General features: G+C 43.3%; 2 protein-coding genes across 2 annotated transcripts in view; both read right to left on the bottom strand.

The window, feature by feature from the left end:
* Nucleotides 1–3,271, bottom strand: part of tspan17 (tetraspanin 17) — a 21,239-nt gene extending 17,968 nt beyond the window's left edge. The window contains exon 1 of the mRNA XM_005719636.2: nt 2,566–3,271. Coding sequence (XP_005719693.1) covers nt 2,566–2,652 — 87 coding nt within the window. The 5' untranslated portion in view covers nt 2,653–3,271. The remainder of the gene's footprint in view (nt 1–2,565) is intronic.
* Nucleotides 3,272–5,339: 2,068 nt separating this feature from the next.
* On the bottom strand, nt 5,340–21,125 carry synpo (synaptopodin). The gene is made up of 4 exons (XM_005719637.1): nt 21,068–21,125; nt 16,294–17,502; nt 10,216–12,284; nt 5,340–8,333 (listed from the first exon to the last, which is right to left on the bottom strand). The coding sequence occupies exons 2-4, from the start codon at nt 16,460–16,462 to the stop codon at nt 7,062–7,064; spliced, it is 3,510 nt and encodes a 1,169-aa protein (XP_005719694.1). The 5' UTR covers nt 16,463–17,502; nt 21,068–21,125; the 3' UTR covers nt 5,340–7,061.
* Nucleotides 21,126–24,541: the final 3,416 nt, after the last annotated feature.

The following is a 24,541-nucleotide window of genomic DNA, read 5'->3' on the forward strand; positions in this document are numbered from 1 at the left end:
AGCGGTCCTTTTGCTCTATTTTCACCTGTAAAGCAGGAGTAGAGTAGGCGGAGGTTTACGCTGGTGCAGGTGTGCTGCGGTCAGTTGAAGAATCCGCGAGTTTCTCTGTGAATTTCCCATTACATCGTTGCGCACTCGGTGCTTGTTTAGGGGTTTTGTTCGCTGTAAAAAGAAGTTTTCTTCCCACGCACAACGGACACTAATGTAATTGCAAAGCTGTCTGACAAATTTACTTACATATTGTGTTCAGTGATTAAGGCTACATATCAATTCAAAATGATCAATAAGAGATAAAGGCAGAAGTGGCATAATATATCATATAACTGATCAGCTGCCATGTCGCCATTTTAAGGTAGAGTCACTGAAACGGCCTGATATGAGAAATGCTGAAAACCAAAGAAAGGAAGATATGTTCTAGGAACACACACACACACACACACAATGGGATCTTTAAAATAAGGTAGCTTATCAACATTTATTCCTTCATTTCATAAATACTGAGAAAATCTGACTGTCCTCTGTGCCAAAGGTAAGGCAATAAAAAGTCTTGCTCTCCTTAAATGCTATCAATAATGCAATCAACATTGCAATAACTAGACAAGTTTATCCATGACTAAGTCACAGAGCATGTCTCCGAATAGCGTCACACCTGGTTGTTTACAGGTATGCTCCAGAGCTGTAATCATGCAGCTTGCCTTTTGGTGCCAAATGTGAAAAGACAGAGCTGTAGCTGGCTAATAACACTCTCCCTTGCATTCAACCAACTCAGCAACTTGGTTACAGCTTAACAAGCTCTTAATTACAGCGTGCAGAGCTCCCAAACATTTCAGCAGCTCAGGCAGAAAACGTGATTAATTAATTGGATGTGGGGAATGTGTCTATTCTAAGGATGAGAGAAGGTGTGTTGTTCTTGGGTGAGAATGCCTGGCTGTCAACAGCAAGCCTGGGTACTGCGAAACCTCACACCAAAAGCAAGTATTGTTCCATTTTGTTCACAATATTTATGGCCTTACAAGCATTTTGTCTCAATTTAGGCAGCCCTTTCAAGCCTGACAAGATCACTAGAGGAAAGACAAATGGGTTGATTTGTGGAGTATAAACCCCATCTCTTTCTATTTCAGCAATGCACTGGCTTGTCTGTCAAATCCAGTTCTGCAGCACACAGACAAGAGTAGAACATCTTCTAGTGATTATTAACGGAAACAGCCAGCGAGCTGGAACTTGTTCCACTGTTTTACAGAGAATTCAGACACATGACTGTTAGCTTGGCCTAACTGTCAAACACTGCAAAAGAACACAATGAGTCAGATACAATGCTGAAAGCCCATGACTCAATATTTCCTTGTTGATTGCTCATTCAGATGAAACTACAATAAACTCTGTATTTATGTCGATAATAGTAGCCTCTGTATCTACAAATATCATGTTCATGGAAATATGTGGCAGGTATGGTGCACTCATATTTGTTTTTGAAGGAAAAGTGTTGCGGAATGAGGAAGCGATAAGGAAAGTTTGAGCAATGCCAGAAAAGGCAGATATACATGAAGTCCGTGTTCCTTGTGAGTCTGATAGAGCAACCGTATGATGGGAGAAAACACAGACTTACAAGCCCCCCTCCCAGCCTTTGTTCTCACCATTACTCTTTGTGCATTTGTGGGTGTGTGAGCGAAGACAAACAATGCTGTCCCGCACAGTCTGGGTGCTATAGTATAGAGTGAAAGAAAGCATGGAAAGGGGAGGGTTGGGTGGTATTCAGACTGTATGGCCTTTTCCTTTAAACTGTGTGTGGGAAGACCTCCTGGGGCAGACAGACACGCCATTCCTTCACCCACAGACATTATATTATACCAGCCCACAGAGGCGATGCAGATGAGTGAGGAGGGAGGTGTGGGCAAGACTGAACAGAGAAACTTTTCAGAGACGGGATAAAGATGGAGGGAGGGGTATTGTAAAGTAGACGTGCAACCACTTGCCACTGCCCCATCAGTTCTGGTGAGAATTATGCTATTGCTCAGCTCAACTAGGAGCAGAAACTATTATGAAAGAAAATTGCTCCTTTATTTTTCTTTACTAAACTTTACATTTAAATTGAGAAGTTACATTTATAAGTAATCTGTCTCTGATGGCCAAACGTTTCTAAATGGAAAACTGTAAAGTTTACAAGTAATAAGCAGAGGCACGCAAAAAAAAAAAAAAAAATCTAAATCCTAAATAAATAGAGTGTGTAGCTGACATTTTAGGGCATGAACACTGTCCTACATTAAACAAATAATTTCCTCCTCATTTACAACAATCTACTTCTGTGCATGACAACACACATAAACATCAACAACACCGCATAGATGGATGGGGAAAAAACGTGACTTTCATTAAAATCAAGTGACTCAGGAAAAAACAAACAAAAAAAATATACTAGATGGAGCTCAGCGATCAACTTCCATTGGCCAACTGCAACGGTGCTAACGTTCCCGACGTTTACACGAATGTGCACTTCAAGTTATCACTAGTTACGTGAAATTTCTAATAAAAACAAAAGGAATGAGTAACAACATTGTGTTTACTTACCCAGAATACAATGTTGAATCCAAATAAAACGTATTTCACACAGCAGCTGACTTCGGCTCCTTTAAAATGACGGTGTTTTCTACTCATTCTTCCACGGAAAGTGGTGGCTAACTGACGAGCTAGGCAACTACTGTGACTGATACTCAACCAAAGCTACAGTTCTTAAACAACTGAATACAAGGTTAGCTGGCTCCATCAGCTAAACAAACCCCGCGTTAAGTCTTCCGGGTTGGTTAAAACTCAGACATATGTGGCTAAACTGTCTTTAACTCGCTTTGACTATTAGCTTGCTAGGCCAGCTAGCTCGCAACTTCTATAGTTAGCATTGGCTGCTAACAACAACAAATCCAGGAGCACTTCAACTAAGGCACACAGATGCGGCTCTGCAGCTCCGTCGACATTCAAGTTGTCTGGTGTTTACGTCGCTTCGCTTGCCGGATGATCGAGATGGCGGTACTTCAGCTACACCTCCCTAATGTTATCTGTGTTGCTGCATCGCCGCTTGTGAGTCTTCATCCTTGTTGTTTTGTGCTGTAAAACAAGCCCCTGCTGTCAAACGGGAAAACCACTGCGCTGACTTTCGCCCTTTTCACTTCAAGAGCGGCCTCTTGTGTCTCAGCCTAGCTTGACCACACAGAGAATAAGCACTGTATGTACGAGGTTGCTTCATTAAAAGCTGCAATAGGAAGTGGCCAGGTTTGTAGTGTGAGTTCAAATTGAAGGAGTGCACAGTAATTTAAAAAAAAAAAACGGGACAGGACAGTATGAGTAATGATATTAACAATCATGTATAATGATTAATAATTAGCTAGATTCTAGCTCATTATTTACACCTTTACCTACACCTGCCACGACGCATTAAAATATCTGCAGTGAGAAAGGTCGATTAGGAATGACACTCTAATAAACTGGGGTACTCAAGCGCAATTATATATTCATAATTTCAGCCATAATGTTCTGGCATGACAGGCTGAGTAATTTCACTCCTTTAAGTAAGACAGTGAAGGAGAAATATAGATAACTGCAGAATATTGTGAAAATGTTGTGAAACGTGATCAAATGAAAACGGAAGTGAACGATCTGTTCTGAATAACTTTGCCTCATTTGAACTTCTGTCTGGAGTCCTACAGATGGCAGTCTATGATCCTGCGATAAATGCATTTCCTTTTCACCTCTGGGTGCTCCACTCTGGGGCATGCCAACCTTCTAACTATTGCCAGAAATGTGTATTATGTTGTACTGACAGTAAACACAGCATAAAACTGTAAAACCAAACAGTATTAGCCTGCATTAGCTATTAGCTACATGTAATATTTTCATCCAGTACTCTACTTTTTCTCAATATGGCATAAACCCGCACCTAATAACAAGACAAAGACATATTATGAAATTACAAATACACTGTCCACATTGTCATATAATTTTAAAGGAGCAGCTGTTAAAGGGCCTTAATGTTGTAGTGATACATTTAATAGTACATTTATTGGCCGATAAAGTTTTATTGATTATAGAATAAAAACACTAACTTAACATTGTAAATGCGGATATGTTACTACTTATCTTCCGTGACCAGCTTCACATTTTATTTAGATACATCATAGCCAGGGAAATGTTATGCCACTGATGAACAATGGCTGTAAGGTCAGTTTCTTGATCATTAATATGTAAATTGTCATGACCATTGATCAATGACCATTGATCAATGTACCATTCACAGAGAGTTTGGAAATGGCTGCAATCATAGCATTGAAAGATGTACCCTTAGGCCCCTTTCTTGATCTAGGTCTTTCCCTTTTCACATAAATGGAATCCTTGACTACCCGTTCAAACCAGCGTTCCTTCCTGTCCAGGATGTGAACATTCTCTTCATTGAAAAAGTTGGCACTGGCCCGTAGGTGTGAACAGATTGCAGAGTCCTGGCCTGACTAGGTAGCTCTTCTGTGTAGTGCCATCCGCTTAGCCAGAGGTTTTTTGATTTCCCCGATGTAAAAATCGTGGCAATCCTCCTGGATCTTAACAGCGTACACTATGTTACTCTGTGCCGGGGGACCGGATTCTTGGGGTGGACCAATTTTGAGGCAGTGTGTTTCGGGATTTAAAAGCGACAGAGGGGGGGTGTTGAGAAAAAATGCATCTCAACTGTTCTGACACATAAGGGATCACTAAATTTAAAGGATGCCGAGAGCATCCTTCAAATTTGCTCAAGGCCTTCTTGATGTGATGTTTTTCTGCTTTCCTGGCTGCTGTACCTGTGGGGATGGTGTTCGTCATGTGTTGTAGCGTCCTGATGACACCCAGTTTGTGTTCCAGTGGTTGATGAGAGTCAAACCTTAAATATCGATCCGTATGCGTAGGTTTACAGTACACATCAACTTTTAAATATCCCCATTACTCATGGAAATCTCACAGTCTTTAGACTCAAGTTCACATCAAGTTCACCAGTTCTGTAAACTTGATGTGTTGGTCCACCGAGTTTATGTGATCAGTGAATTGTGTTATGTCCTGAGATTTGATTTTCACCCAGGTGTCATCCACATACCTGAACCAATGACTTGGTGGTGTTCCAGGGTAGAATAACGGGCCCTTCTTTTTCAATTATATTCCTCATTAGGGTGATGGTTTTATAAAGGACAATAGCAAAGACAAACTGAAAATATTTAATCTAGTGTGGCATTTTTTTATTCTGCATAAAATCATTCAAAGATCATACAGTTATGCAGCATGGGTTATAAAATGCAGGCATGCAATCAACCCCCCCCCCCCCCCTCCCAAAGCACTCCAAAAAAAAACCTGCTTTCAAATTCAAAACTATAACAATTCTTGTTAAAGTCTGAGAACTTCTGCAGTCCACCTAGTGGTGACCCAGGTTGAACTCAAGCCGTGACAGTGATAGGCCTAATCCTGCTGAAGGGGCCGGGTCACTGTGTAGCAGGAGTCCCCGTCACTCAAAAGACAAACAGGGTAAATATTTAGAAATGTGCTGATGCTTTTGGCCTGCGTGTCAGGGAATGAAGGAATGATCTGTTGTGCTAGCAAACGACTTGAGAAGGTGGTGTAATATGGCTCCACGCTTGAAACATAACATCGTTCTGGCAGCAGTTATGTTTGCGGCTAAGTGCCACCATCATCGTGTCAGCATATTGCATTCTCCAGCTGTGGACTTTTATTTTTTTACAGTATAGAAGTGTTTGAAGGTAACATTTTGAGTGACACTTCTCAAAGCAATCAAGTTTTTGAACAACCCCTTCTTAGCCGCTGAAATGGAATGAAAAGAAGTGCAAATCAAGTATGAAGAGAAACAATAAAAATGAACGAGAACATACATTTGATTTTTTATATGCATTTCAAATACATACTGGTCCTCCAATCATCTTCTGACAATCACTTTACAACGTACAACATTCTTCAAAATCTTTTTTCCCTCCTCTCCATAAAAGCACACACTTGTGTGACATCCACTTTTACTTCTGAACTCCTCTCGAACAGGCTCTCAGTGAAATATATAAATTTTAATCCATTCCTTGTCTCAAACCTTAATCAACCGTTTTTCTGTCGACAACAGCAAAAGAAACAAAAAATACAACAATTTTGACATCTTTCTTGGAACTCGGAAACAGTGTTTGATTGAACAGTTGTATCAATGCCCTGTCTTACCTCCACGTAAGTCTCTGTATTTAACATTCCCTTTTTTTCTGTCATTCTTCGTCAGTCTGTCTATAAAGCTTACATTCATTTCAGCAAATCAGAGCAACATCTATACGCTTTGCTAAACTCATTATTGCACTGTGATATTTATGCATTTTACTTACTTTGCAGTGGTTACAGCTGGTAATAAATGAGTGTGTGCTACCTAAATACTGCTGTGTTTTTGTTGTGGAAAAGGGAAGGGAACCCATCATAATCAGTGCTGTCTAAATCATTTTATCAATTTACTGCTTGGTCCTTTCCTAACGCAGTACTATGAGAATGCCTCATCGAAAGCAGTTTAAACTCACTTGAGGGGTATATTTACATGTTACTCATTTCCTTCAACATTTTTAGGTCTCAACCCCAATTTTCTACTTGCATCATAACAATAGTTCATTAATGATGTTTAAAACTGATACTTTTTCTTCAAACGCTTTTCAAACACAGTATCGACAGTGAAGATTCTGTATGTTTGTTGTGAAAGTATAATATGTATTGAAAAATCTTTGGTTATTTTGAGTCTTTTGCCCTTTTTTTGGCATGTAAGAAGCATACAAGCCACAGCAACTGTGTTGTGTAAAAAGCTTGTTCTTGTCAGGCCATACTACGAATGTGAGCCATATGAAATACTATAAACTACCTCGATACAACATATACCATTATAGGATTTGCAATCAAAGTTACTTATGTAGTACTTATCTAACATTAGTCTGATGAAATGTCTCTAGAAACTCGGTTACTTGGTCATCTACTTCCACAAAACTCTATGAAATCAGAAACTGTGCTTTTGCCGACACTCAATAACGCCCTCACAGGTCAGTGGAGATGGTACTTCGTTTCACCCTCAGGCTGCCGCCCCAGCCGCGGGGACAAGTGTTGTAGGAGTGGAGGCCGGGCGAGCGGAGGCCTGAGTCTTCGGATTCAACAGATGCGTCGGAGTCGGTCAGGGAGCGAGTGTTGTAGAGACGCACAGGAGAACAGATTCTCTGAGTTGGAGTTGGGGGAGGGCTGGTGAAAGTAGGGGACTGTGCCCCCAGTGACCGTGACTGGAAGAGGTTGACGGGTGGTTTCTGACCGTCGTAGCTCAGTGATGAGATGGGAAGACTGTGACCGCTTAGTGCACCAGGAGAAGGGCTGTTTTTACGTTTGGCTGCATTGATGATATTTTTGGCCAGCAGGCGATGGTTGGCTTTAGAGTCCAAGTTGTTAACTGTGGGAGACATGCAGCGACTGTCTTTGGTCAAGGAAACAGGAGAGGTGACGGAAGATGTGTACAGAGGTTTAGTGGTAGAGAGAGAGAAACTGGTTTGAAAGTGTGAAGGAGACTGAGAACGTGAGCCCCATGGAGGAGACACAGGAGATGTGACTGTAGATGGCTGGGATGGTCTGGATGTGGAAACTAAGAAGCTAGAGGACTGGACCTTTTGGCTTACTAATGGTGATTGGCATCTTGATCCCCAAGGAGGGGTGGATACATTTGTTTTGGAAGGTCTGGACGTAGGAACTGAGGAGCTAGTGTAAGGCTGGGTATTCACCACTGGGGATTGGCATCTAGATCCCCAGGGAGGTGTGTGTGGTGAAGTCGCTGTAGATGATTGGGGAGGTTTAGATGAAGAAAATGAGAAACCAGTGGAGGGCTTGTTGTTCTGGGTCGTTGGGGATTGGCACCTTACACCCCAAGGAGGAGAAAGGGGAGAAGGAGATGTAGAAGTTTGGGAAGCAGGAATTGGGGAAATGATAGCGGACTGGCTGACCACTGGGGACTGACATCTTGAACCCCAAGGAGGAGAGCGTGGAAAGGTGGCTGTAGATGTTTGTGAGGGTCTGGATGTGGAGGTGGAGGTAACTGTAGAAAACAGGATATTCTGAGTGCTCATAGGCGATTGGCATCTTGAATTATTACGAAACGATACAGGGGACGTGACTGAACGGATGGAGCTTGTGAGGGGTGGTGGGCTTGTTTGGAGGCTAGAAGTCCAGCTTCCAGTAGCTGGGCTGCCCGGGTTGCCTGTGAGGTTACGTGTCCTGGTTGGTGTAGATGTCTCACTGGGAACTTCAGCAGGAGTGGACTCCTTTGGTGTCTGTTGGATCAGGACAAGTGTTTCTTTAATCTCTTAGAAATATGTATTCAAAAACACAGCATATTAAATACACAAAAAGTTAGGCTATAGTATTGTTAAGCATGTGGATAAGTAAATGAATCTAAAAGGTTTTTAATTAAACTGTGTCAGGATGTGTTGTTCGGAGAGTCTGTTCAGATGAAACTTCACACAATACACCCAGAAGATCAACCAAGTAAACTTAATAAGTGAACCTGTGATGATAAAACTGTGCCCAGCCTGTGCCTCAGCAGCATTCAGGTTATGTTTGTGCACTCCCTCCATCTGTATGTGTTTATCCAGCCTCCCCTGGCTACCAGCCCACACAGGCCCTGTCTTAAGTGTCTCTCTCGGGTTACTGTCATCTGGCTTTCACGTAGAGGATAACCTTTGCAGAGATATGTAGTTACCTGACAGAAGCAAGGCTCGCATCCATCTCATGTCTATTCTAATTAGGGAATACTCCCACTCAGTATGATATTATGATGAAACTAACCTGCTAGGATCACCTTCCCGAGAAGTTATGGTCTCATAAGACGAATGTTAATGGTCATATTTCAAATGTTCGAGGCTACTTTGAAAGAAAATAAGGCCTAGGTCAGGAGTCATAGCATTTGTCTAAATTTCTGACCCCCTCAAGGCCAGCCAGGGCAGAGTTCAGGCCTTAACATGAACACGCATAACTCAAATTGTTATGGGGGAAAAAAAACATCTTGTAATGGAAATCTTCAGTTTTTTTCCCCAGAACTTTAAATGTCACACGCTGTGTAACAAAACAGATCTGCCCCCCCCTGCCGCAAGCTATCTGTGTACTTCAAGGAGGTATAAATTTTATTAGTGTGTTTCCAGTGATTGCTTAAAAGGCAAAAGAGTGAAAGTGACAAACAATTAACATTGGAAAAAGCCAGTGAAGTCAGGAAATGAGGAAAAAAAAGTCAGAATGGAATCCGTGTAGAGGGTTAGCATAAAGCTTTAATCAGAGGAAGAAAAGGTTCAGTCGTACATAAAACAATTGGATAGAACAGACGGAAAAGAGCAGCGAATCAAGGTTTGTGAAATGAAACAGACACAGTCCCTGTGCTCTGAAACAACAGCGTTTGATGACGGAATTACTGCTTCAAGTCATGAAAAACAAAAATATGTATATAGCAGGCAGATTTGAAACACCAAAGAATTCAGGCACACACCATATAGTTAAGTAGAGCATGCTGAAAAGCAGAGTAAATTAGCATGAAGGCATAACGATAGAAAAGTAGTTCTCTTGCTGCAACTTTCATGTCAGTGAACAGCATTAAATTGCAAATCGTAGATCATAAAGCAGATGCTAGACCATCTGTTAAAGTGCTTTGTGAAGCAGCATCACCCGAGTGCCCAGTGGAAAAAAGTGTGAGGCTGTTTCTCATCATATTTTAAAATGTGCTGAAAATGGACGTTCTTGAGTGCTGATGTGCTTCGCGGCTTTGGGAATGGCAGTTGATTTTCATTACGCTGAGGCACATTTTACATTTTCGAAGGATAATTACCAGTCTTTGGGTTTTTTTTACTGACAAAAAAGACAAATAATATGCACTGAACAGAAGATAAGACACAGATAGCCATGGCTAAAACTGTTAAACTGTCAGTAGTTTGATGAAGATGTTACATAGTGTCTAAGAGACACATAAATTCTCTATAATGTGTGGGATTATAGTAATAAGAAGCACAAGAAAAAGAAGAAGGCACACGTTAAACAGGCAGTGTAATGAATCGTAAGTTTTAGCCCTATCAAAATCACTTCTGCAATCATGTGTTTAGTATCTAAAAAAAACCCAAACATTTTCTTTCAACACATTTTCTAAAAACGGTACAAAGAGGGTCTCCACACCTGCGGTGCAATCCCTGCCTTTTTGGCAGAAAATGTGGGCCTTGGTGCCTGTACTGATGACCGGGGAGAGGACACCCTGTCTGGAGAAAAAGCAGACATCGGAGAGCTGATCCTCGGATGACCAGATGTCGGATTTGAAGGATAATCTGGTCCACCTGTAGGGCTGAGAGGTATTTGAGGAGACATGCACTGGGCACTGAAGTTAAAGGGAGGATTGTTAGGGAGTGAAGTCTGTCTGGAGAAAGTTGGAGTGGCGAGCTGGTTCCTGGCCTGTGGTGCTCCTTTGGGTAGGGTACTGATGGGGTCCTTGACTGGGTTAATGATGAAGAGAGAAGAGTTAAGCTGGTATGGCCGGTGCCTCGACAGATCCATCTCTATCTTGGAGCAACCATTTTCCAAAGGCGGCGGCTCTGGAACTGGCTCTGGTGGTGGAGGTTTTTTCATTGGTTTCTGCTTGACTGCTTGTTGCGCCTTGAGATTTTGTGAAAGTTGAGCACACATGTCAGAGTTTTTAGCGATAGCTTTGACCCTACCAGGCATGTTTGATGGGTAAACCCAAGATGGTGGCAGAGACATTGTAGGAGAAGGAGATCTAATTTGGCCTGCGTTCTGATTCTCAACCACATATTTTTCCATCCTGGACTGACGCTTAGCAAACAGTTGAGCACCTTTTCCGGACACATTTGTAAGCGACTGCTCCGGTTGGTGCTCTGCCCTCGGTCGGGTCCTTGAGCTCTTGAGACAAGAGGCCCATTCTGGAGCTCTTGCTCCCTCTGTCCTGTCCTCTTCCTTGGCGAGGAAGTTGGAGGCTTCTGCACCCAGAGCCAGTAACTCTTCTTCAGATCCTGGCTCAGGGACAGATTTGTGTCCATGCTTCTTTCTTTCATCCGCCCCTTGCACTAGAGAAAGTAGCTCGGGGTTTGGAGCGACCACCGGTTTCTCTTTGAATGTGAACATTGACTTTTTATTTGCCCTCCTGGCAGCACCCTCCTCAAGTATTCCTGTTTTGATTGGTGTTGTCATCTTCCTCTCCCCTGATGGCTTAGGAACAAAAGTGGAGGGTTTCGGGGCTGTGGGGGGGCCATAATGGGGCAATTGTGAATACTGGGAAGCAGAGAAATGGGATGGTGGAGGAGAAGAAGGAGACATGACCGGAGACATTGGAGGTGGACTGGAGTAGTAAGTCTGTGGGGGCTGGTTTGTAAAAGCAGGTAGAGGTGGTGTGGGATATGACGGAGGTGGAGGGGGAGGTGAGGCCACCACAGGCTGGGGGACAGTAAAAGCAGGGAGAGGAGGTGTCGAGTAGGAAGGAGGAGGGGGGATGTCCATGACAGGCCTGACGGTCTCCGGAGACTGCACCATGGGCGGAGAAAAGAAAGGTCTGGCAGTTCTATTGATGAAGGAGTTTGCATGCTTAGATGTGGGCACAGACACCTTCTCAGGACCAGAGGCGCCATGACAGCCATTAGGAAGCTTTCCAGCAGGATCTGGCCCTGTTTGCCTCCCATTTATCTCTGCTTCTCCTTCAGCATGTACTGACACTATCACATCAGTGGTTTTACTCCCTGGCGGAGTCTCACGCTCGGCCTCATCCTCTAGATCCTCGTGAAATTGATGTCGTGCCTCTTCCTCTTGCTCCTCCTTGACAGGGAGGAAGTGTCTCTCTTGTACAACATGGTCATCAGTGTCTTCTTCTTTGTGGAAATCCTTAGCCGGCTCATCCATGATATCGCCCACTGAGCGTACTCTTGCAGGTGTCGAGAAGACCGACTTGTCAGCAGCCGTGTTCTTTAAGTTTAGGTCTCTGTCCTTTTCCTCACTGCTCCTCTCTGCCCATGTCAGTTTGTTGGATGGGGGGTTCGTTTTCACATTCTCAGCTCTGTCCTCCTCTGACCTTTCTCCACAGCTCTCAAGTGTGAAGGCGTTGACTCTCTGCTTACGCCGATTAAAGAGCTGAACACCCCTGGACTTGGAGTTGGAAGGGACGGTGAGCTGAGCAGCAATGATCTGACTCTTGACGCGAGCCTCCTTTAGCTCCTTCTCTGACAAACTGGCACTCCTGGTCAGATCTAAAGTGAAACACACAGGAGAAAACACAAGAAAGGAAGTTCAGCTAAAAGAAAAAGACAGAGGAGTTTTGCCTTCTTGTCTATATTAAATAATAAAAGGAGTAAGACCTCTGTAGACTTGGCAACGTGCTGCTATTCAGAGACAACTCCCTAGCATGTAATTAAAGTTTGCCAAACTGTTTTCATGTACAAATAGAAAGAACCAGAAAGGGCGATTTTTAACAAGTGTGGGATAGAAATATTCTCTTTAAAACCCACATAACTGTTTTGGCACCATGTGGTTTTGATTGCTTTTTTTTCCCCTTTTTTTTTTTATTATTTCAGAGTACTTTTGATTTCAACCAATCTAGCAAGGGGAAAAAAGACCTTGTGGACATTTGACTCAGCAGACCAGAGCTGTAGGCAATGAGCCAGGAGACGTAGGCGGAGAAGCATTTGAAATAAACATGTCAACAGCTGCTTTACTAAAGTTAATAAAAATTAAAACAAACAACAACAAAAAAAGATCAAGGTCAATGTCGAAAGCTGCAAAATAGGGAAATTACAGCGAGTCGGTGTCTTACCTTGATTTCATAGGTTTGCTGATTACTGGAATTATAAAATAAATGATAGTTTGTTTTCTGAGCTTGAGAGCTCCCTTTTAGGCGGCAGAGCTATTTCCTTCTGCAGTAGTCCCTCCCTGAGCATTCCTCCACCACTGAGAAAACTCCCTGCCTGTGCTTCCAGCATGTCTTTGGTTTCTCTCTGTACTTAATTTGTGCAGAACTGCAGCTCAAACCCTTAATAGACCATTTTTACAATCTAAAACTAGCCCAGAAAAATCAAATTTTTTCACTGCCTTCTATAAACATACTATACAATTAAGTGTTCCCATTTAAAGTATAGTGAACACATCACTCTTCAAAGTCCACGAGAGGAAAATCAAAGCTGCATCTTTTGCCTTTTTTAGCTCCATAAAAACCTGTAGTCAGAGTCTCTTAGTCGTTATGGTGACACATCTGGTAGATTATTCACTGAAAGCATGTTACTCTGATGGAAGATATTTAAAATCCCTGCAGGACGTTTCTCAGACAGCTAGCTCAGCCATGACTGTTTTTTTTTTTTCATTTATTAAGGTGATGAATCCAGACAGCTACATTATTTGATGTAATCATGTGCCAATCATAATAATTACGCATAAATCAGTCACTTGCAGTCGGCATGCAGTTTTCCCTGGCACAGAGTGTAAAGCCAACACGATCATTCCCCCCAGTAAAAAGGAATAATATGCATCTGTCACTGATTTGACAGACTAAATCTGGCCCTCAGTAATTGAATCAGCTCCTTGTGAGGTATCCTAGAGCTTTTTTTACATAAACTTAGCTAAAGTTCAAGAGCATACGTGTGCCATCCACTCTTTATTATTTTTTTCATGAACCATGCACCCTGGACCTGCTGTAATAACAAGCAGCGTGTTAACAAAGTTATCCTCTGTGATGATAACGATGATGACGGCGGTTATGTCTGCAAAAAAAATGGATAAGTATAGACTATGTTAACTCATGCACCTGACACCAACATGATCTATCCCCCATATTAGATATTTGTTCCAGTATAACAAGGATAAACACATTACCACACCTTAGACAAGCAGTCCTCTCATAACTACTGGCATGAGCATAAATCACCTTCTTTTATAGACTGCTACACAGAAATGAGCCTACCTATCTCACAGGTACTTTATGTAGACTCGCTGCCTTTTATCATTGTCGTCACTGTAAGCAGTAGCACCACCAGGGGTCCCAGTGACCATTTTTATGAGCTATTTGCTGTTTATAATTCACGCTACCTGAATATACCAGAGCAGAGAGGCTTGAAATGAAGTGTCCTCGCTATAAACATCTACCTTGAGTGGGAGCCAGCTCTGTTATCAAGTAACATTTCAGGAGCAAATCCCAAGCGGTACCTTTTATTTAATTCGAATTTTGATTTTAATTAGCGTTAAATTCTCAAGTTTTTAAGCTAATCTTATGGAAAATTCCAACAACAAAATAAGCTGCAGTTATTTTGCATAAAATGGATATTTTAATCAACAACAAATACATAAAATGCTCAGGTTAGGCTCAAAAGTACAGATTGCATGATTACACACAAATCTCAGTGATCTTTACCTTTTTAGTTATAAGGAGAAATAACTTTAAGCTTATGAGCCAGCGTCTTCTACAGAAACACTGCCAATAGTAAGTCATATTTCTTCATAAAACAGACAAGCACAAGCTGCTTCAACGTGTTAACATATTCTCACATTTCTTGAGTTTTCTGAAAGCCTGCTTCTCTTGCTGGATCCACTCTAGTGTCTAATCCCTTACCTTTTTCAAGTGAAAACTCAGGGCTCCGCTGTTTTGTAGTACTTCCACAAGAGTTTTCAATTTAACTGCGCCTGATAGCTTCACACCCCCTTTCTGGAGCGAGGTGGGATCGGATTTCTTTTTCCCTGCAGTCCAGCACACAGACAGACAGGCAGGCAGGCAGGGAAGGAAAGGAAGGGAAGAAGGGGGGAAAGGCGGGGAGGGCGTGTAGCTGGAGGCTGTGCTGTCTGTCACTCAGCCTCCAGTGTTGTTTTACTTTTTCAGATCTGTGCCATCGCACTTCCACTTCCACATCCACTTCCCTAATTATATATATATATTTGTATAAAAAAAACTGGGACGTGACTGCTTGACAAATCTGGGTCTTTCATTTTAGAAAGCTTTACAGAGGCTGCACTTTATTTTGAAAGTTCAGGAGATGGGTGCAATCAGCGATAAGTAGTCAGCAGCTTATCTCTGTCTGATGTCCTCTGTCCTTGCTGCCCTCAGTGCACGTCTCACACTCCAACTAAGTGTCTGCCCTCTTTGAACCCTAAGGCCTCCAACCTGCAGGAGTGGGATAGGAATTTCCTGTCCAACATTAGAGTCAAAACTCAGCGCTCAACAACGATGCAAGAGCCCCTACATCATATTGCCTACCCTTCCTTGCTCCTCCACCTCCAACTTTCTCTACCTCTGCCCTCTGCCCCATCACCTCATCCCAGCACGGGTGAGATCAGACAGGAAAGCTCCCCCCACCCTCATGGCAGCGGGATTTAAGTCAGGGAGGCCAACCCTGCTTTTGTGTATCAAAGGTCAGATTACCCTGTCGGATGTTATCTTTCTCCGGGTGATGGCTGTGGGGTGGGCATGGATGACAGCACCAGCCCCTGCGGGTGATGCGTGAAGCGGTATGGAAAGACGAGGATTAACAGAGGTCCTGAGATCCTACCAGACTGAATGTGACCTAAACTCTCAGCAGATTCCCCTGGGAGGAATAAAGAAATCCAGTTCAGAGGTGGGAACCATGCTCTCCTGCTCATAGCGTTACTGTTTCATGTGTTAGGAAAGATCCCACCGGAGCAGTTGTCCACTTTCTCCGCCGCCTTTTTGTTGTTCTAGTGATCTCTGTTTCATTTGAGGAAACTAGTGAGTAATGAGTGATAGGAAGGGTATTGGAAGCCCACAGGCTATAGATCCATATCAGGAACAATTATTTGAAGGCTGGAAACCTTTTTAATGCACAATGCCTTTTTACTCACTTTGAATAGTGCATCTGAAAAACTTGTCACCACCAGTAGTCATGTTTTCTGTGTCTTTTCATGGATTCAACATTTCTATTTTAAAACAGGTTTTTTTGAAGTTAAGTTGGCAACTGTAGAGGTAAAAAGTAGAGGGGCATTTCCAAAAAACGTCTCCCACAAGTTAGCCTGTTATTGCTGTGGCCAGGTTGCATATTAAGACAGTCCTTTAGCAGTGAGGCATGCTTGCATTGGCACAGCTGCTACGAGAACCTGTATTTTTATGACACGGAAACAGATGTCTCAGAGACCAGTTCATTGTGTCAAGTTGCTCTGATGAGTCCAGACTCAGAAACAAACCACTGAATGTGCATTTAGAGTTACATTTTCTTGTAAGAAGTCCAAATAAGGAGAGAAAATAGCAAATAAACAAGCACTTACTTGTTTTCCGGCTCATGTGTTCTTTGTTGAATCCTGTCTTCTCCCATGACGCATTGTAGTCTGTCCCACGGGTCTGCACGTCTTGAGTTAACTGGAGAGGTTTTCTCAAGCCCCCCGGGCTCCAGCTCACCCCTCTCCTGATAGACGTATGTCCCTTCTCCATCTCCATCGCCGTCTGTCGCAGCAGGAACAAGCCCTCAACGCGGGAGGGAGAAACGCTAGTGCTTTGTCCCGCTCGGCTCAGCCTCCTCTCCCGATAGGATGAAGCAACTGGTGAAAGATGAAGTTTTACTCCTTACTGGCAAACAGTGAATTAGCTGAAAGAAAACACCCACGCAGAAGATGAGGGAAAGGTAGTAGCTCAGTTTTCCCAGTTTCTGTTTCCGGTCACGGCTCCCCTTTCAGCAATAATTCTTCCAAATGTTGTCCTGCAGACAGCCGAAATTTGACGGAAGAAGCGTGTTCTTGCTTTGGTCTTCATGAAGTATTATCCTGCATCTAATGGGACCTCCCAGGAGGGTCAGCTTCGATGAGCATTGGATGAGCTCCCATGGATAAATGCCACGAAAATTGCACAAGATTGTTGTGCTGTGTTAAAATTCTGGCGCGAAGGGCTGAGAAAGAGTCCAAGCTTCTCTACTCACATCTCACTAATACTCCTTTTTTTTTCTTTCCCAGATGTTGCTCTTCCTTCTCTTCTATTTTAGTCACAAAAACAAGTTTTTCGCCTGCACCCCAATCTTCAACTCGCAGATGACTTTTCTTTTGGAGAAAAGGGATCTGCCCTTTATCTCACAGATCATAACTCTTGAGTGGCTTGCAGGGAAGCTGTGTATATGAGCGGCTTCCTGCTTTTGGGTGCGTGTGAGGAATAGCATTTCATACTGGAAAGGTCACTGCAGAGGCTGGTTTGTATTCAGTGTTCAAAAGCATTCAATTAGGGCTGCTTTCATCTGGTGTCCCGTGTTATTTCTCAGGCATTAAAGCCAGACACGGTCTCTGAAAGTAAAATGATCGATTTCATTCTTCTGCTTTTGAGGAAAGCCATATGTGAGAATGAAGATTCCTATTTCATGCGGCGGATGGTCTGACTTCCACTGAAACACATCAGTGGGCTGCAGCTAAGACTTCAACAGTTCCACCAGTTTGGCTGATTGTTGGATTACTGATCGCTGCTCTGCTCTGTGTTCGCTGTATGCCCAGAAGCGCCTGCAAGAAAAAGGAGAATATGCAGTTATGTCAAAGGTCAAATCTATTTTAGGTCAAATAAAAACTGTATGATGCATCTAACCAGTGTTGTCTTTTTTAAATAATTTCACTGCTTCGTACACGATTTCAGGAAGGCCATCTGATATTTAAAGACTTTTTAATGACGTGGTCTGAAGAACATCATTTACTTAACTCTTCTGATGAAAGTTTAGTTAGTTTACTCTCAAAAATAAAAGCATCAAACTCAACTTATCTCAGTTTGTAAGACGGCAGGAGTCAGAGATAAAGATCAGGCTTCTCACTTTGAAGTGCAGTCACACTAATGGTGCAAAGTCGGAAACGAGAGGCGCCTTTTAAAAAAACAAAAGAGTCTGATAAACTCTGTTGTCTCCCATGAAGGGAGGAAGGCTGCAGTCCATTCAGGTTTGAGTGTTTGGGATCTACTGTGTATTAAACCTGTCAGACACAACTTATCCCTGCCTCAGGGTCTGCGATGCGATAGAGCACACTGAGAAAGTGAATGTGGACTTAAGCTTTCCATTCAGCGTGAAGTAAAGAGAGAAACAAAGACATGAATATCTTGCAGTGACATTAAGTGGGCACACATCCTCCTTCACTCTGACCCTGTAGAGTATTTCTTTAGCTCAGCAGTGTCATGTTCCTCCTTCTAAGCCAACAGGAGCCACTGGCAACATTTGTAACGGTAAACCACTGTTTGCACATCTCCTTGTCCTTGATCGGACTTGCCTCACCTCGAAGCTGATTGGGGTTTCATTTTTGCTTGTGAGTCACTGCTCATGAGTGGGAGGCTTGTTCAAAAACTACACACGCACACATTTCACACTTATTATTTTTAAATGCCTTTTCTGAGATTCCTGAGAAGCAAAGCAATGCTGCTTTCTCGAGGTGTCTAAGCACCGTAAACTTGTTTGGATCGTTTGAAGGCTGTGTTTTTGTTTCGTAAAATAACAACTGAGTCATGAAAATTCATAGCAGGGCTGCACATTAGTCCCTGGACACAATCAGCCCAAACAAAACCCTGCCCCACCTCCCTGCTGTAAAAAAACAACAACCCAGCAACAATCCTAGCTTACTGGCATGATCGTGTCAAGTGACATGAAGGCTGGTATTGTTTAGACACTCTGACAATCGCTCTTTGATTCCTCCAGATGTGCGATCTGTGCTTGGATCACTCAGAAAGCGACACTGTCTCTTCAGATTAGCTTTCACCGTGTCACTTTCCTGCAGTGGTTTTCTGATATTTTTCTTCACTCGCAGTTGTCTTTGTTTCCTGTCTCCACAGAGAACATAGGTGAACACGTGTGGAGGACATGTCCCAACACCCCTGGTTTAAACATGGGTTGATTGCCAACTTTGATCCAGTCTGCAAATATTTATTAAGTGACAGACAAGGAACAGATGTAAGAACTCTACATGAGCAGAGGCTCTGGCTCAGGAAACAAAACACCAGCATATGGACTTTTGAAATCTGCATCTGTCCCAATCCTTTCTTTATCTCTTTTTCTTTCTACTTTTTATTCATCGCGGCTTGTTAATACGCAGCTTGACGTTGTATTTCTCCCAAACAAACCTGTGATATCTATCCCACTCTGGCGATTATGTGCTTGCCATACGTAATAGTCTGATATCTCTTCCACCACCACCACCACCTGGTCTCCAATTACCTTAAAGTTCAAAAAGTATTTCGCAGTGCCCACCTGTCCCGCTTGGCTTCCACCCCTGCACAATATTCCTATGCCACCCATCTGCCTCCGTGATCAGGAATCAGGGATCTAATTTACAGTTTGGCCCCGCAGGCTGCTTTAATGTGTAATCACAGAGTTCCTGTCCATCGCCAGCTCATGATGGATTCATACCAGACAGCAAATCTATCCCTCTGCCCTCTGCGGCGTGTCTCACATAGTGACAGCGCACAAAAGAAATTGCTTTTGGCACCCTTACAAAACCTTAATCACTCATTTGTCCCTCGTGGCTGTTGTCTTGTGTGTTTATTACGCATCTGCATCAGTAGTCAGCTCGCAGAATGCGTGTCATCCACCTAATAGCTCACAAAGCGCGTGTAGTTTCACCCCAGTAACGGCATCTGCACATCATCAGTTGCTCGGGGCGCACATGAGCGGATGTCAGGTGAGCGCGCATTCCACCTACTCTGTGACTTGAAGTGTATCATTTACCCAGCTTATAATGAGGCATCGGGTCAGAGCATTGACTTGAACTGCAAGCCTTTATGACTGAATCCCTGAGGGGAAGATCTGCCGTGTGTCTGCTATCGTCTGTCTTTTGCTGGGATGTTTTACAGTTAGCAAAAAAAATAAAATAAATAATTTAACAGTAAAGGCTAAAGGCTTTAGCGGGGCCTCTCTCTCACTCACTCACTCTCTCTTGCTTAAACAAAGAGCTATTCAAGGGCCCTCGCAGCACTACAAAATAATTTGGGCTAGTGCTCCAAAATGGGCATTCCTGCTTCATAATTCCTCAAGAGGCTGTGATAGTTAACATGCCGCAGCTTGTGCAAGCTGATGACAGACATCTAAAACATTGCAAAGAGTCGTCCCCAATGAAACGAACAAATGTCTCTCTCTGTTTGCCATTGCCGAGAGTGCGATCATAAATCATGCAGTGGGAAGACCTTGTAATAAAGCGTCTGCTTCGCGCGCAGCTCATCCTGCTCTCGTTGTCACAGGTGGGGAACTTCAAGAGGTGAAAATAAATACTTGAAGTAGGTGTGTGTCATCCAGTGCCAAGAGGGAGGCACCTCCTTGAAACAATCAGTCATAATCTGAAAAACTGTTAGACATCAAAGGCAGCGGGCACAAACACTTTTTAAAAATGTAAAGTTGCAAGCAGGAAACTACTGGCTTTCTGTTCGCACTGAGACATTTGACAAAGTAGGTTTCTGCTGTTTCAAAGCATCTCCCATTACAGCAAAAATAAAGGAGGTGTAGTTTGCTAATCTGTGTAACACACTGTAACATATAGCAGAACAAAGCCTCCTGTTGCTCCCCCGTAAAGCAGTTAATGGGCCTCACCTGTTGTGTTAACAGGAAGCAATTACTTATATATGCGTAAGTCAATACAGTCTCCAGTCAGGACTTTAATTGGATACACCCTCTAATGTTACACAGTGAAGTTCAAGTCTATAACATGGCCACAGAGCGGGCTCCACACAGTCAGGACAATAGGCTTGGATATCAGTGACCACAGTGCTAATGTAGCCAGCCAACACCCCCACCCCAACAACCCCTGCAAGCCTACAGCCTTCGCCAAGGGAAAAAGCAGCAGCCACAGATGTTTGTCATCTACTCAAACAAAGACTTTCAGAGTTTCCCTCCTCTTCTGCCCCAGTTCGTCGCATTCCCCGGACTCTCTCTCCTCTTTCCCCAAGCAAAGATAGTGTCTTCTTACCCCATAAAGATAAACTTAATAGGCTGCAAGTGACAAAGTTTGGTGCAAGCAAAGATAAAATTCCATGATTCATTAAAGCAACCCCCCCACACCCCCTCCCTTTTCTTCTTTTTTTTTGTTGGTTAGGTTTGCTGCTCACCTGTGCTCCGGTGCGTCTGGCTGTTTGAGGCGGCGAGGGTGTGTACTGGCCCTTTTCAGTTCCTACGAGTGTGCGAGCACACCTCCCCTTTTTACCTCTTCTCTCCCACTCCCTCTCTCTCTCTCTCTCGCTCAGTCAAAGCAGACGAAGGATGGGGTGGGGTGGGGGGGGTCAGTTGGAACACAGAAGGCTCTTTGTCTGGGATTTTTTCATATGGTTTCCTTCAAGCTTGCATACTGAACGAACACATTATGCCATAATATATTTTCATATTCAACGCAGGGATGTTGAGGGACCAGTAGGCCCCCGCTCTGTTCTCTCCCCACTTCTTTGTTTCATTCTTGACCCATTTCCAAACCGTGCACACCCGGGCAGAAAAAAAAAATCCAAAGAAAGAGTGAAAAGTATGCAGGAAAAATGCCAGGCTGGGTTTTCCTCTAAACTCCAAGAATTTCTCGATGCACTTCTTACATGTCTCCAAATATTAAAAGTCAAGGGAACAGATTTCTGTTTGAGATATGCAAACATAAAGACTCCACAGAGCTTCTTACCTCAGACGTCCAGATTCCTCACAATAGTAACTTTACATTCATATTTGATGTACAGCACACGACATTTGGCCTTTTCCTCTGGGATGTTAATCTTAAGATTATGGACGTGCACTCCATATCGCCAAAGATTTACATACTCGAAGGATCCCTCAAGTACCATAAAATGTCAGTAACATCTGGTAAGTGTCTGAGCCTTAAAATGATTAGATCTGTAGATCTATAGAAGAACGCTATAAAGCTGCATGAACACGTTTCACCTTCTACTTCAAAATCCTTTGTGCAGAGACCTGAAAGCCTTCAGCAAGATGAGGACTGACTGCGGGCACTGGATTTTTGGATACACAATGGAGCCTGCTTGGCTAGGTCATATGCTTGAAAAATGTATCTTGAACTGCTGCCAGGCTTTAGGAATAACATCTTAATCACCTTTCAGCCACAGGACAAGCTAACCTTATTTAATGGTGCACTTATTCTGATTGTGGTTCACCACTCTTTCAAAGAGCAGGTCACCCAAAGTTTAGCAAAAGGCACGTCTCTACATCTCAAATCGGGCTTGTGATCATGGGCGTGTTTTTCAAATGCACAGATTCAGCATCTTTTGTAATCCCGAAGGTGTGGTTTGCTGGTGATTTTGGTGCGACATGTCTGGACTTTCACCACTTCTCGTCACCTGCTGGATTGTCCTGTCAGTCCATCTCCTCGAGGCTGGGAAACGCCTTTCCTTCTGCTCCCAACCTCTATTCTTTTATATCTTTTCCCTCTCTTTCCCTCACATATCTATCAGCCCTGGATTTTCCAACTTCATGCAACCTATTCCTATTTTTACCCTTCGGTCTCCCTTTCTGCATCACCATGCTCTCTCCCTTTTGACCCTCTCCTGACATGTTTATATGTCTCGGACCCCATGCAGCTGGGAGAGGAGCCATTAGCCGTCGTGTCTATCTGTCTTTCCTCTCCCTTTCTGCCTCTCCAGCCGCCTGCTCGGTTCTGCTCTTGTGGCATGACTCTCTGAAGGGCAGCTGTCTATGTGGGAGACCAGGGAGCTGAGGGGGAAATCTTAGCTCGCATTCCTTCAGAAGAGGGGCACTTGCTGCAAACGGACCGTTGTGAAATTTCCAAAGTGATCTGGTTTATATTCCCTCTCAAGCTGGATTCATCTCCAGAAGTTATTAGAGAGGGGCACGCTCTGGCCTTAACTGATTAAAATCATACATCTTTGCTTTCTTCCCCACCGTACCAGCTCTCAGTACATGTAATGAGATACAGCTACGAGGCCATGCACAGACACGGCTTTACTATAAACACAGACAAAAACACCGGGACAATTCGCCATGCTTTTGAATATTTTGAAGTGCTCCTAACATCTCATTCGAGACGCCATTTCCGGATTAAAACGGGTTGATTGCTGCTCTTAAAGGATACGGTATGTATGTAGCACTAACTCGGTTGAGGCTCACGCATGTTTCAGCTCTGCCTCTGTTTATTTTCAGTGAATGGGACATCTGTATTTCTCATTAACTACCTCAGAGGGTAGTTGCGGTCTGAAGCAGAGATGAGTAAGCCCTGGTAGAATCAGGGTGTGTCTGCTTGTGGTCTGATGATGTTTATATGTCTGAGGCGTATAAACAAGACAGTCCAAAAGCCTAATTACTCCACAGTGTCAGTACATAGTAGTGCCTAATAGGCTACACTCATTTCGCATTTGAAGTGCATGCAGGTTTTGGATGCCAGCCTGGCGCCTTGTAACACATTTAAACACACACAAAGTTTCCAAATCCAATATATACACTAAATATACTACATGGCACAAGTCCCACTACAGCAGTTAGTGGCCTAAATTGCTTCCACAGACTGGCCAGGGAATCTAAGTTGCCAGCGGACCCCAGAGTACTATTTTGTTGTTGCTTTGTTGCTGTGTATGAGTGCATGCTCATTTATAAACTGTATGTGTGAGCAGACTTGGGCCCAGAGCACCATAAGCATATGGTGGGAGCCCCGGTGCACCAATGCACAGACTGAACCCAAACCACAATCAGCTGGCTCAGTCTGTCTGTCTGTCTGGGCAAAGTCGAAATCGCAAAGAGCCAAGAGCCAAGATTCACACATAACAAAAAGTAAATCAGCTATATGCCCACACTGTTACCTTCTTTAATGCAGCTCAGGAATGTGGGAATCAGAAATAATAATTGCAGATGAGTCTGCGACGCTTGCTCTGGAAATAGAGGTTTCTTCACTGCCAGCACTCGTGCTTTTGATTTGTGATGTTTTAATGCAGTAAGTTTCTGGTGTTAAACAGTTTTGAAATTGCACTCATCAGTGTTCACATGGCTGCAGCAGCCAAAGCAAACAAACAGCGGATGTTGCAAAAAAGAAAAGGAGTTTGGTTTGATTTAGTCTGAGTTTATTAGTGGAAGAACATACAGACCTTCTGATCCCCTCTCTCCATTTATGGACAACACACCAGGCCATGCGCGTCGCATTTTATAAGCTAAATGATTAGCATGCTGAGTGAAGTGAGTCTGTATCACAGGTCAATGACTGAGTAGCGCTGTGCAGTTAGAAAGCTACAGGATATTTTTTGATTCACAGGAATGTCATGCAGCGCTGTTAATCTTAATTCACTATATCAGGATGTCAAAGGTTAAAGAATGAGAGGAAATGTGTGGGATCTCAAGAGGTTCACACCCCTCATACGCATGCTGCAACCCGTCACTCGGCTGCGGTCGCACTTTCTTTCTTTCACACGCTGCATCTTGCAATCAATCAGAGTTTAAACACACTAAATAAACATGCATCAACATTGTGCAGCGCTTCAACCATTAAACAAGCATACACGAAAGCTTACAGATCGATTGATGTGACATCCTGTCGTGTCTGATTCTGTTTGGTTCAGCCTGTTTCCATCTAAATGCCTTTCTGCTTA

This window comes from Pundamilia nyererei, unplaced genomic scaffold (assembly GCF_000239375.1).
Source record: "Pundamilia nyererei isolate P.nyererei 1_Seehausen unplaced genomic scaffold, PunNye1.0 scaffold00001, whole genome shotgun sequence".
Classification (NCBI taxonomy): Eukaryota; Metazoa; Chordata; class Actinopteri; order Cichliformes; family Cichlidae; genus Pundamilia; species Pundamilia nyererei.